The sequence below is a fragment of the Panthera pardus genome, unplaced genomic scaffold (assembly GCF_024362965.1).
Source record: "Panthera pardus isolate Hobbes unplaced genomic scaffold, ASM2436296v1 HiC_scaffold_6, whole genome shotgun sequence".
Taxonomy (NCBI): Eukaryota; Metazoa; Chordata; class Mammalia; order Carnivora; family Felidae; genus Panthera; species Panthera pardus.
Window position 1 is genome coordinate 18,241,325 of NW_026526991.1, and position 13,608 is coordinate 18,254,932.

The 13,608-nt window shown below is 47.0% G+C and overlaps 1 protein-coding gene across 3 annotated transcripts in view; it reads right to left on the reverse strand.

Moving 5' to 3' along the window:
• Positions 1–13,608, reverse strand: part of STAB2 (stabilin 2) — a 164,681-nt gene that overhangs the window by 62,836 nt on the left and 88,237 nt on the right. For 2 of the 3 annotated variants that reach the window (XM_053895983.1, XM_019446618.2), the window contains 7 exons: positions 12,946–12,993; positions 11,364–11,500; positions 10,840–10,954; positions 8,421–8,498; positions 5,281–5,379; positions 5,085–5,192; positions 1,976–2,107 (listed from right to left, as the gene is read on the reverse strand). In XM_053895983.1, coding sequence (XP_053751958.1) covers positions 1,976–2,107; positions 5,085–5,192; positions 5,281–5,379; positions 8,421–8,498; positions 10,840–10,954; positions 11,364–11,500; positions 12,946–12,993 — 717 coding nt within the window. The remainder of the gene's footprint in view (positions 1–1,975; positions 2,108–5,084; positions 5,193–5,280; positions 5,380–8,420; positions 8,499–10,839; positions 10,955–11,363; positions 11,501–12,945; positions 12,994–13,608) is intronic. The other variant, XM_053895982.1, reaches the window with a different exon arrangement.

Consider the following 13,608-nt stretch of genomic DNA (forward strand, 5'->3'; position numbering starts at 1 on the left):
TTTGAGGGGCGCCTGGGTGGCTCAGTCGGTTAAGCGGCCGACTTCGGATCAGGTCATGATCTCACCGTTCATGGGTTCGAATCCCATGTTGGGCTTTCTGCTGTTAGCACAGAGCCCACTTTGGATCCTCTGTCCTTCTTTCTCTTTGCCCCTCCTCCACTTGCATACTCTCACAAACTCTCTCTCTCAAAAACAAATAAACATTTAAAAAAATGATATGGATAAAAACAAAAAAATAAGTTCTTTACCAATCAAAACTTGCTTAATGGGAAAAATAAGAAAATGTATCTAAAAGGATCTCTTCAAAGTTATTGTACAATAGGTGGGACTATTTACAGGAGTCAGAGGAGAATATTTGGAGTTAGATTATTCTGTAAGACTCAAGCTCTTTTTTTTTTTTTTTTAACCCAAGCAGGTTAAAACAAAACGCACACAAAAATTAACTTGTGGTTCAATGACAATACCATTGAGAGCATTGCTTTTAAGATTGCACTTTTTTATTTTTATTTTTTAAAGTTTATTTATTTTTGAGAGGGAGAGAGAGAGAGAGGGAGAGTACAAGTAGGGGAGGGGCAGAGAGAGAGAGGGAGACACAGAATGCCAAGCAGGCTCCAGGCTCTGAGCTGTCAGCACAGAGCCTGATGCAGGGCTCGAACCCATGAACTGTTAGACCTGAACTCAAGTCAGATGTTTAACTGACTGAACCACCAGGTGCCCCAGGATTGCACTTTTTGAAAGCCTCCAATAATATTATTGTTCAAAAATGTCTGTGATTAAACTTTCCTTTTCACAGAACACCTAGGTTATCTTAAACAATAATTTGTTTTTATTAGTTTTCCTTAGGAGAATTTATACTAGAATCACCCTGTGAGTTTCTCGCTGAATTTTCATAAACTGATCTTCCTTGATGTTTGAAATATTTAAATAGAATTACACTTGAAGCACTTTATTTTTATTTTTTTAAATTAAAAATTTTTTTAATGTTTATTTCTGAGAGAGAGAGAGAGAGAGCGCGAGCAGGGGAGGGGCAGAGAGAGAGAGGGAGACAAAGAATCTGAAGCAGTTTCCAGGCTCCGAGCTGTCAGCACAGAGCCCAATGCGGGGCTCAAACTCACAAACTGTGAGATCTTGACCTGAGCCACAGTTGGACATTTAACCAACTGAGCCACTCAGGAGCCCCTACACTTGAAATACTTCAAATGTTTAGTCTCATCAATTCTTTTTCATGAATCCTGAAGACTTTGAAATAATTAGGGGTTGTGTGAGGTAAATACTGAGCATCCGTGTGGGGGCAGTCGGTCCCAGGACTGCGGTCTGTGCGATCAGGCAATCATGACGTTACTCATTTGGCTGCTGGACCCCACGTGTCACTTGGCCCCCTCAGCCAGTGCCATGTCCTGGGAGTTGGGGTTTGTTGCCATGTCCACTGTTATCTTAGAGAGTGCTCAGGGACTGTCTGTTGGGTTTGTTAGGAATCACTGTCAAAGGGCACCTGTGACTGCTGGAATTCAAATACCGTGATTAGTGAAGCCGCACTGATTGTCCCGAGGCTGGTAACAGGGAGTGTGTTGAAGCTTGACAGTCTGTTTTCTCTTTACGGTGGAACATAGGCAACTGTCCTTTGTGGATAAGGTGGAGGAAGCACTGGTGAGATTTGTTTCAACAAGGAAGTGATGATGGTGGATAGGCGCTAAGACCCTCATTCCTGTCATTCCTGTTGTTTTGGTTTTGTTTTTTGGTTTATATATTTATTTTGAGAGAGATAGAGACAGCGGGAGCAGGGGAGGGTCAGAGAGAGAGGGAGAGAGAGAGAATCCCAAGCAGGCTCCATGCTGCCAGGGCAGAGCCCGAGACGGGGCTCGAACCCACGAAACCCATGATATCATGACCTGAGCCGAAACCAAGAGTCGGACGCTTAACCGACTGGGCTGCCCAGGCACCCCTCCTTCCTGGGTGGTAAGTAAAAGGATCGCACCTGGTCGTCACGGAGGAAGAAGCCGACGAAGAAGGAAAAGCCCAGCATGGTCTCCCGGTGCATGCCGTTGTGCAGGTTGTTCTTCAGGAGTTTCTCCTCCAAGACCACGTGATACCTGAGCACGTCCTCCTCCTGGGCAACACACAGAACTGAGAGTCAACCCATAGGTCAGCCTGTCCCAGTCACTTGCCAGGCACTGTGGGGATCACAAGAGCAACAGCTTGTTGAACTGCAAGTTTTTGCCAAGACATCATGAGGCGATAGATGTTAAATACTAAATCTGAGACGCCATACCTCGGACTTGGCCAGTCTTCCATGTGGGATGGTCAGGGACTCCTGATGTGACCCTAAAACCCAGACTGAGATGATTTCTTTGAAGAGATGTGCTGTGAACAGAGGGTCCCCATACCCCAGCCTGCCTTTCGCCTCAGGGGCTACAAGAGGAGATTCGATGGGATGTTTTGAAGAACATGATCTGTGTGCCCTGCAGATAGGGTGACCTATGGGACCAGGTTATACTCAGAGCTGAGCAATCTCATGTCATAGCTGGCTGGCAGGGTGGAGGGGGGAGGAGGGTGGACAGGCCAGCACTCCCAGCGCTGGCTTGGGACGAGAGAGGACGTGTGTCCTGTGGACCAGATGTGTGGTTCTCTGAGAGAACTGGGGCCTTAGGTCCTATCTTAGATGGGTGCTCACTGGGGCAGACAGGCTCCCCCTGGGGAAAAGCCGGAGGCGGGTTCTGGATGCTTAGGGTCCAAGGAGGAGATAAATGACTACAGCAGTAGGATGCATGCACACAGGTCAGGGGACAGCAGTCAGAGACCACTGGTGATGAGTGGGGTCTCCGAAGGACCCACCAAAGTGGGGAGAGGGTAGGAAGAGGGAGGGGGAGAGAGAGCACGCTTTGAAACCCTGACCTGGCCCAGAAACAGCAATGGCATCTCAAGATGGTACCAGTTAGGTAAGACCCTTCCTACCCTTTTCAGTTCTCCTCCTGAGAACCCCGAACCCACCCTCCACACTCTGCTTTTGTGATGCCGCAGTTGCGACCGCAGTCTACAGTTTTCCTTTGCCTGGGCTCCTGGTAGGTTCTGCCAGTAGAAAGTGCTAGAAGGAGACTGTGAGGCCTATTAGAACTGAAGGAGGGAGAAGGGATTTCCTCCTTCTGTTTGCTTCCTGTTTCTATGGGCATCACCCAAGCCCCGCTCTGTACCCCAGAGGGGCAGCTGGATCTGGAGGGAAGGGCTTCTCAGCCCTTGCCAGGCAACACCCTCTGCTGGAGTCTGGGTCCTGGACCCCCAGGGACCCTCCTTCAGGGTCAGAGACGCCAGGTGAACATTGCCCCCTCCGCAGAGGTCGGAGTTACAGCTCCGAGAGGCTCTTGCTCTGCATTTCTCTAAATTTTAGTAATTCTAACCTCTTCCTTTTGCTCTTCCAGCCTTTTGGGTCTAGATGCTTCCTGCTACTGCTACCTCTGACTTCTCTCTCCCTCCTTTTAACCTTTCAGTTATGTTTACATAGCTTTGTACCCGATCAACAATTCATGATATTAAACTCTCTCCAGTATGGCTTCTGTCTCCTGATGGACCCTGGTTGATTCAAGAACAAGCCCCCTCCTCCAGTTTCTCACCTAGACAAAGCCCCAGCAGGGAACAGTGAGAGATGTGATTTGAAATCCAGTTCGACATGTTGATTATTACTGGAATTTTTTTTAACTTAATTGAGACTGTGTTTGTGACTTCACATGGTCATAGGACTTTTGGGAAAAACGGAAAAGTTGTGGGATTGCCTGAAGTTTCATCCCAGGGGAGGAAAAGAATATTTTCCACTGGACGCATTCAAAGGGACTGGGGCAGGGCAGAGGAGATCCCAGGATCCTGATCCCATCCCAGGTGTCCTGCTTTTTCAATATGCAAGTCACAAAAATCTAGGACAGTGTCCCTGACTTCATGGAGTTTATAATCTACTTGGAGAGCTAAGGTTCGCTCACTTGAAAGGACAATTCACCCAGATTGTACTGCAGGGGTGTGCAAATGGTCTGAATTCAGAGGCAGGGGAGATTTTCTGAAGGCTCTGGTGGCCAGGGCCAGCTTCCCTGAGGCAGTCAGAGTGGACTTGAAGAATAGGTAGGGAGATTCAGGAGGTAGTGAAGGCAAAAGGGCAGTGTGTGTGTGTGTGTGTGTGTGTGTGTGTGTGTGCGCACATGCGTGTGTGCATGTGTGGGTAGATATGAACAAAGGCACCAAACACATCTTGGCTTGTTTAGGGTCTCTGAGACTGTCCCTCTGGTTAGACCATGTGGTTTCTGCAGAGAATGGGTGGGCCCAAGGATGACACTAAGGGGCTTCACAGGTAAGTCCGCATTTCGTTAGTATCTGGGGCTCAGTCATCCTATTTGAAGATGTAAGGGAAAGAAAGCTGTGTGCTTGCTGTGCAAATACACCTTCAAACATGTCCTCTCATCATGGGGCAGGGGGCTGGGGGCAGGGGGCTGAGGGCAGGGGGCAGGGGGCTGGGGGCAGGGCAACCCCCGGCCCCTATGTGAAAATTCCGGAGCCACCACCGAATAGAGGATGAATGGTGGCCAGTTAATGGAGGCCTTAGATATCTGGGGAGGTAGTCTGAACTGAGAAGGGGACGCATTCAAGGGTTTTGAGGCAGACAGTGTCATATTGGAGCTCTGCATTCTTTGACAAAATCCTTTGACAAATCTGGGCTGTGTAGCCCCAGATGTTAGAAACCAGGAAGGACAGAGGTGGGAGAAGAGGATGAAGACAGAGACCACCCACTTTCTCTCCGTCCTTGCCGCAGACATCTCAGTGGCCCGGGGCCAGAGAGGCAGGGCCAGGAAGGAGGGTGACTATGAGGATCCTTCCAGGTTCCTGGGACACCTGCGTCCTCGTGTACAAGGGCCCCAGTGTGTGCTTCCATGGGTATGAATGAAACAAGAAAGCGGAGAAAGTCTCGGTGCGGGTTTACGTTAAGTGTCTGCACATGGACAAGGAAGTTTTGATTGAAAGAGTGAGACTGTACATGACTGATGGATGGAAAGAGGTTGAGTTTGAACGGTCAGAAAATAATGTGCCTGGTTATCCTTCCCAATACCTACTAGAGTTGCAATCTTCTTCTCCCGGATGTAATTCTCAATGGCGTCGTTGTTTGGAGCAAACACTGTATAAGCATCTGCTGCCTCGATCGCACTCGCCAGATTATATTGCTGCAATGGAGGGAGACAAGAACGCATGAGGGATTCCCGTTGCCAGGTAACCCGAGCAAGTGGGTCACGCAGAGAATGTGGTACCTACAATGATGTAGCCCCGGAAGATGGAATAGTTGGGCATCTGGTCCAGCCGCGTGAGCAGGTTTGGTAGGGAGCCAGTTAGACTTCTTCGAGGCACCAGAACCTGGGGAAGTAAGCCCCCAAACTCTGTTAGCATGTGTCAGCAGGGCTTATTGCCCTCCGGTACGTAGGTTCATGTCACGTGACAATATGCAATGAAGAGTGCCTCTGCGCATTTAAAAAAATTTTTTTTAACGTTTATTTATTTTTGAGACAGAGAGAGACAGAGCATGAACAGGGGAGGGGCAGAGAGAGAGGGAGACACAGAATCTGAAACAGGCTCCAGGCTCTGAGCTGTCAGCACAGAGCCCAACGCCGGGCTCGAACTCACGGACCGTGAGATCGTAACCTGAGCCGAAGTCGGACGCTTAACCGACCAAGACACCCAGGCGCCCCTCTCTGCGCATTTTAAAAAGGGCACCATTTCCTCTGACACTTGGTGATACCAAATGGGTGCGCAGCCTGGGGAGTGAAGGGGGCTGGGTTTTAGCCAGGTGCCTTTATACACGGCACAACTTGTACAAGTGTTCATGGTGGCCCTGACAAAGGTCCAAGGGCGGGTACAGGAGGTCTTTAGGGGGCCAGCGCAACCCAGAGGCTAAGCAGAGACCTTGAGCCAGTTGACAGGCATCCAGGAATCTTTTGTGGTCACATAACTTCTTCCTCAATCCAGTTATTTAACCATGAGGGGCCTTAGTTGTCTCAGTTTTTAAAAAGAGTGTTTATTTATTTATTTTTTAAATTATTTTTTATAAAGTTTTTTTTTTTTTTTTAACGTTTATTTATTTTTGAGACAGAGAGAGACAGGGCATGAACGGGGGAGGGTCAGAGAGAGAGGGAGACACAGAATCTGAAACAGGCTCCAGGCTCTGAGCAGTCAGCACAGAGCCCGACGCAGGGCTCGAACTCACATACCGCGAGATCGTGACCTGAGCCGAAGTCGGACGCTTAACCGACTGAGCCACCCAGGCGCCCCATTTATTTATTTATTTAGAGAGAGAGCAAGCACGAGCAAGGGAGGGACAGGGAGAGAAAGAGGGAGACAGAGAGAATCCCAAGGAGGCTCCACACTGTCAGTGCCGAGCCCGATGCAGGGCTCGAACTCACGAACCGTGAGATCATGACCTGAGCTGAAATCAAGAATTGACGCTTAACTGATGGAGCCACCTGGGTGCCCCTTATCTGTCCTATTTGTGACATGAGGACAGTCACGTCTATTTTCTTAGGGCCGGTGTAAAAATTAAATGAGAGAATGTGACGGGATATTTTGTACGGTGCCCTGTACCTGCTGGGCTGTCAACCATCCTAACTGTCACCGTGGACAAGGCTGGGTGCCACTGCTGCCGAGGGACACAGCAGTGCGGCCCACCCCCCTGGGACCTGCCGTCAGGTGGGAGGGCATAGTGTGCTGGATGAACCATACACCCAGTTCCTCCCATGGGAGGACAGAGGAAGGAGAAAGGCATAAAACCAGCATTTGTGGAGGGAAGGCCTGCTGGGCAGCAGGCATCGAGAGAGAAGGTGTTATTTATTTATTTATTAAAAAAAAATTTTTTTTAACGTTTATTTATTTTTGAGACAGAGAGAGACAGAGCATGAACGGGGGAGGGGCAGAGAGAGAGGGAGACACAGAATCGGAAGCAGGCTCCAGGCTCTGCGCCATCGGCCCAGAGCCCGATGCGGGGCTCAAACTCACTGAGTGTGAGATCGTGACCTGAGCTGAAGTCGGACGCTTAACCGACTGAGCCACCCAGGTGCCCCGAGAAGGTGTTATTTAATTCTTACCAGAGGAGAAAAATGGGGCTCAGATTGGTTATGTGGCTTGCCCAAGGTCACATAGCTAGCTACGGGCTGGTACCCAGATACTACACGCCATCCTTGATGATATGGGCCACAGGGATGAAGGAAGGCTTGAAAGAGGAGGTGAGACCTGAACTGGCCCCATGATAATACTCAGTTCAGGAGACAGACTGAGGTATCGCTGTACTAACAAGGTGTGTAAATGAGTCAGGGTAATTTTATGTTTTCCAAAAAGGTTTTTAGTCCTTTGGAAAGCCAGGATTGGAGAAGAAAAATACCCTTGCTAAGTAATGTTCTTCATAAACCCAGGGCGCCTGTGTGGCTCAGTCGGTTAAGCGTCTGATTCCTGATTTCAACTCCGGTCGTGCTCTCACGTTTCATGCGTTCAAGCCCTGCGTCAGGCTCCGCGCTGACAGTGAGGAGCCTGCTTGGGATTCTCTCTCCCTCTCTCTCTCTCTCTTTGCCGCCACCCCCCGACTCTCTCTAAGTAAATAGACATTAAAAAAAAGTCATAAACCCAACATATTTCTGTGCAAGTGATGAATCACTTGCTCAAAAATGTTTTTCTTAATGCTTCTCAGTAATACAAAGAAATTGCAAGGTTTTTACAAGATAACGCATCTAGGAGTCTTAAACTTGCCTCTCTTTTCTGAATAGAAATAGTTGAACTTTTCTGTAAATTAAAATCAAAAGTGAGTATATAAGTGCCAAGAGAGGATAATTTTAGTTAAAATGCTGTTAGTTAATTGTCTTTTCCGATCTCCCACCTTTCAAAAGTTCCCAATGTACCCTCACTTCTCACCTGAATTTTCAATGAAAATCCTAATATAGTAACTGAAAATTACAGGATAGCTTAAACTCCCATTTCCCACTATGCTTTTTTTTTTTTTTAATCACATACCTTTGAGTACCGTTGAATTGTGTCTTTGAAGAAAATGAAAATTTCAAAACACCTTTTCTACCCTTTTCCATTTTTTTCTAGGGCCTTCCTTCCCCCCATCTTTTTAGGGTACAATAATACAGAAAGGGGAGAGGAAAACTATACATAACCCCTTGCTTCTCCTCCAGTTCTTGATTAAGATATCCTCATAAGTAATAAATATAATCTAGGTGACAATCCTTGATGTAGGGCCCGTGGCAGAACATAGCCTGAATAAATAGGCTGAGTCTGACTGAATGAACAGAGCCTCTAAACAGTTTTAACACTAAAGTCACGGGGCACAACACAGGTTTCTTTTACATTAAGGGTAGCCTGTCCCCGCAAAAGACACAGAACAGGATATGTGAAACATTGCAAGTCTGTACCTTGTTGATGATGTGTATCACGCCATTTGTGGCTGCATTGTCGCTGTCAATGACAGATGCTCCTTCGATTGTGACATTCTGTAAATGCAAGCCACCATGGGAAGGTGAGTGTCCTTAGAGTCGTACATCCACGGATTGAAAGTGTTTCTGGGTTTTACACTTCTTGAGCAGTAGCAACTCTCACACTTTGGATTATGACCCAAAGCTAGAAATGTCCTTAATTGTGACACACTAGACATCACACACACACACACACACACACACACACACGCATGCACACAATCAAAATGAAGTGATACTTTCCTCTACTATTTGGGAGGTCCCAGAATACCAATTCTTGTCTTTTCTATTTCATTCAGAGAGTGCTGGTTGAGGCTCACCAAAGTGATCCTGCAGTTTGAAAAGCAGTGTAGACAGTGTTGTGTGGGTTGAATTGTGTCCTCAATATTCATACGTTGGAGTCCTAACCCCTAGTACCTCAGAATGGGACCTATTTGGAAATAGGGTCTTTATAGAGGTAATCACATTAAAATGAGATCATTATGGTAGGTCTTAGTTCAATATGGCTGGTGTTCTTATAAGAAGAGGAAATTTGGACATAGCTGTACAGGGAGAACACTGTGTGAGCATGAAGAAGGCCATGTCCAAGCCAAGGAGAGAGGCTGGAACAGCTCCTTCCACAGCCCTTGGGAACAAATCTTGCTCACACCTCGATCTTGGACTTCTGGCCCCCAGAACCTTGAGACAAAATTCTCTGTTGTTTGAGCCACTCGCTTTGTGGCGCGTGGTGAAAGCAGCCTTAGCAAACTAATGGGGACAGTAACCGACTTTCCTGATCAGCATCCAGCTACTTTTCAAGAACATTGATTACCCCACCTACCCACCAACCCAGTCACCAACTAACCATGACACAACTCGGACTCCGTTCTCTCTACTTTCCTTTCTTCTTCTCCTCACCATTACCCTTTATTTAAAATCCCTTCTGGGACCCTAGGTGCAGAAGGGGACTCGTCTCACCCTGAGCAGCTCCCAAGTTACATCAGCAGAATCCCTGAAATAAGCATTCCTGGCCACCTTGCACATGTCTTTTGGTTAAAGGGAGACATTTATATCAGACATAGGAACTCATTAAAAATGTGTCTCTGGTGGTTAGTTCCTCCAGGTCAATGGTCCCAATTGATTTGTCTCAGAATGTATAGAACCTGCGATTAGCCTGCCCAGGATGGGTGTTCAATAAATGCTTGCTAAGAGAATCAGCTAAAACACTGAAGGAAGGGGTGCCTGGGTGGCTCAGGTGGTTAAATGTCTGACTTGGGCTCGGGTCATGATCTCGTGGTTCATGGGGTCAAGCCCCACATCAGGCTCTGTGCTGACAGCTTGGAACCTGGAACCTGCTTCAGATTCTGTGTCTCCCTCTCTCTCTACCCCTCCCTGCTCGTGCTCTGTCTCTCTCTCTCTCAAAAATAAATAAACATAAAAAAAAGTAAACACTTATGGAAAACAACACATTGGTATATGTATGTAATGCACTGACATTATTATAATATGTAAAGAATCCATGGGCTGTATGCAACTCTTTTTGGCTTTCTAAAAAGACTGATCTGATGAAGTACATACATTCTGGTAATTCTAGGCATAGACCCTTTTCACAGTGCTCACGTCGATGAGTAGGAAGGTAAAAATGTTTTAGAGCAGTAATTCTAAGACATTTTTGACTGTGGCCCATGGTCCACTGATGTGGCAGTTCCCACTTTCTAGCAGAATCATCATTTTCATCTTGTGCAGTTCACATAAAGAGCTATAAAACACTGCCCTATGCAGCAGGGCAGCCAGACTTCCTGATGAAGACAGAATCTAAGTCCTGACACATGGCAGTAAGGTCCAGAGGGCAAGCTCTATGGGGCTCTGGCACTGCCCTAACTCCACGTAGAAGGTGCTCAACAGATATTTGTTGATCCACCCCGACCTAATATACAATTTTAGCAATCTATAACGTCTCTAGTAGGTTACCAGTAATCAGCTTTTAGTTAACCATATACAAATAACCAAAGTTGTGAAATTGCATAACATTTACCCAGGACAATGGAAAGATTTGCCTTTGTGGATCAGTTTGTGGTCTGTTGGAAGGAGCCACATGGCCAACCAGTGGGTGGGGGGGGGGTGCACATTTTATAGGATCACTACTACAGAGTAATGTGTGTGTGCATGCCTGTGTGTGTGTGTGTGTGTGTGTGTGTGTGTGTGTGTATGAATATATGTTGGCAGTTGTTGAAGCTGGGCGATGCCTACATGGAAGTTCTATTCTTGATCCATGTTTGCTCATGTTTGGACATTTCCACAACACAGAAATTGTTAAGAGGGCAGCATGAACACAGATGACACATCTCCACTAAACAGACAAATTAGAACACTCTCTTACCCCATCTGCCTTTGCCAGGTGAAGGAAGTTGCCCTGCAAAGACGTTGCCAGCATGTCAGAAGGTGACAGAGCCCACAGATCTGCCACTCTGTACGTGCCTAGTAGCACATGGTATCTGAAACGACAGTCCGTAATGGCTACAGTGAAGGATCCATGCATGAGGCAGTATCATCGAGTAGTTAAGAAAATAGGTTCTGGAGCCAGAACCTCTTCCCCTGCAATTATCAGCCATGAAACCTTGGGTTAGTTACTTAATCACCCTTGCCTCAGTTTGCACATCTCTAAAATAGGTCTAATTTTAATGCCCATCTCATAGGGTTGCTGGGAGGATGAACTGAGTTACACCTAAGGCAGTTAGCACAGAGTTGGCTGTCAATAACGTTAACTGTTATCATTCTGGGGTAGGAGAGTTCTGGAACATTTGAGGTTCACGGATCTCAAGGACCACGTGACCTCCCTCCACTGAACTTCCTTCACACTGATGCTAATAAGATATTGTGAAGAATTAAATACATAATACCTACTTTATTAGGGCTGGAATATTGCTCTTGGACAACCAAAAGGCTTTTTCATCTTGGTCCATGTTCTCAATAGCTTGCGGGGAGGGCACGAGGACAGTGAGGTTTGAGGCGGCTGACAGCATGGCTTGTAGAGAAGCATTCTGAATCATAGGAGGGAAGGAAAGTAGGCCTGATTCACATTAGAGGACAGACAGGGCTGGCTGAATGCTAGGCAGAGATGAAAACTTCCTATGCGAAGTAATTTCAGGGATACTGGAAAGGTCTTAGGGACCCCTTTCCCAAATCCATCCCACCCACTGGCTGGTGCCCCCTATGCTCTTATGAGATGCATTCTTCTGATTTAAATTGTGAGTTTTATCAAAAGGCACATTTTCCTGATCCTCCAGTCAGACTTTGAGTCATGATCAGTCATTTACCCTTTAGTCTAAACAAAGAATCAGAGCACCGTCTTGCTGATCGTGTGTGTGTGGGTGTGTGTACACATGTATGTGCGGAGAACCTTGGGAACCCTTGGATGCCCTTGGAATAAGGATGGTGGGAAGGTTATGGGAAGCATTTCAGCATGGGGGACACACTGGAGGCCTGAAATCAAACTTAACCTACTTTTTGTTCTTCCTTTGAGCCAGTTCTGGGTAGAAGTGGTGTGCTTAGGTTTAACAGCTGCTCCCAGGAAAAACAAACAAAAAGCCTTCATTTGTAGTGTTCCCTGATTTCTGTGGTGTGTACCCTCCCACCATGGCTGATTTCAAGTATTGAAAGTAGGGTTGGGGAGGATGTGTTCTTGTGTATTGTGATGAGCTGGGTCCACTTCACCACCGGGCAAGCTTACGCATGTGGGGTTAGTCTACACGGAAATCATCACTGTACAATAGGATTCTCAGTCCCTGCCCTTCCATGTGTTGGGGGCAGAGAGGAGCTACACAGTAAGGAGCCGTCCCGGAGTGGATTACCTATCTTGGCACGTGTCTTCTCAAAGGGAATAAACCACTGGTCATGAAGGGACCTTGGTCCACCCATGCAAAGATGAGAGAGATTCAGACAACTGGTACAGCGGGGATTGGATTCTGCATTATAGAACTTTCCAGGGGAGAAGAAAAAGCTCCTCTAGGCATGTTGGGCTGACAGCTAAGTGCACATGGATTACCCCAGATTGCAACTATGAATACCAAATCCAACTCGGAGAATTGCAATAATGATATGCTGACTTTTCACAAAGACCTCTTGATGCGAGAAGCTATATGTATACATTTGAATTGGTTTCAACCAACTTTTCAAAGTTGACCCCTCCGGCTTAACCTAGACCAGAAGTTTTTAGCCCTGGTTGCGTGCTAGAATAACCCGGGAAGCTCTTACAATGCATGATGCCAAGGGTAACCTCTGGCCAATCGAATCAGAGGGTGTGCTGGTGGGAGCCTCGGCATGGCTATTCAAAGTGATCCTAAAGTGCAGTCAGCGTGGAGAGCCACCGCTCTGGACGATTGCCTTCCTTCCTTCCTACCAGCTCCCCTCCTTTCGGTTTTCTGTTCCACGCATTCCAAATTTCTAAAATTATGTACATTTCCTGCATTCCAACAAAGGTACTCACATTTATCCACTGATTAAATATAGCTGCCGCAGAGAGAAATGACAACTCCTTATTCATGTCGTGCAAGCGAGGGAGGGAGAGATGAGAGAGAACACGAGAAAAGGAACAATGAATGAGAAGCATAACCACAGTGCGTGTCTCAGTAGCACGCACTTAGCCTTCCTATGGCTGGGCTCATTTGTGTTTCCAGCATGAATGGGAGCCCCAGCTGGTTGAATTTCCACGTTGCCAGAGGTGTGCATTTCTTTCACGCTTAGTGGCTCCATTACCCTCTATATTTGAGGCAAAGAAGGAATTCCAGAAACTTCAGACAGACAACCACCTGAAGTTCTTCCAAATTGGAATTGAGTTGTTAAGAACATGGCACTCAACCTCATGGAGGGCCACAGGGCTCAATGGCAGCCCTCTTTCAGAGCCAACCTTGAGTAGTGGCTTGGGAGGCAGGGCCCAACCACCCTGGTTTTTCACTCTGGTTTGGTCATTTCCTAATTGCTTACGCAAGTTACTTAGTCTCTCTGGGCCTCAATTTTCTTGTCTATAAGATGGGGATAATAAAAATCTCCAACTGATAGGTTGATGTGAAATTTGGAGGACTTAAGGTTTTAAAGTGCTTAGAACAGAAGCTGTGATGCGGGCCTTGCTCTGTCTTAGCCACTCCTACTT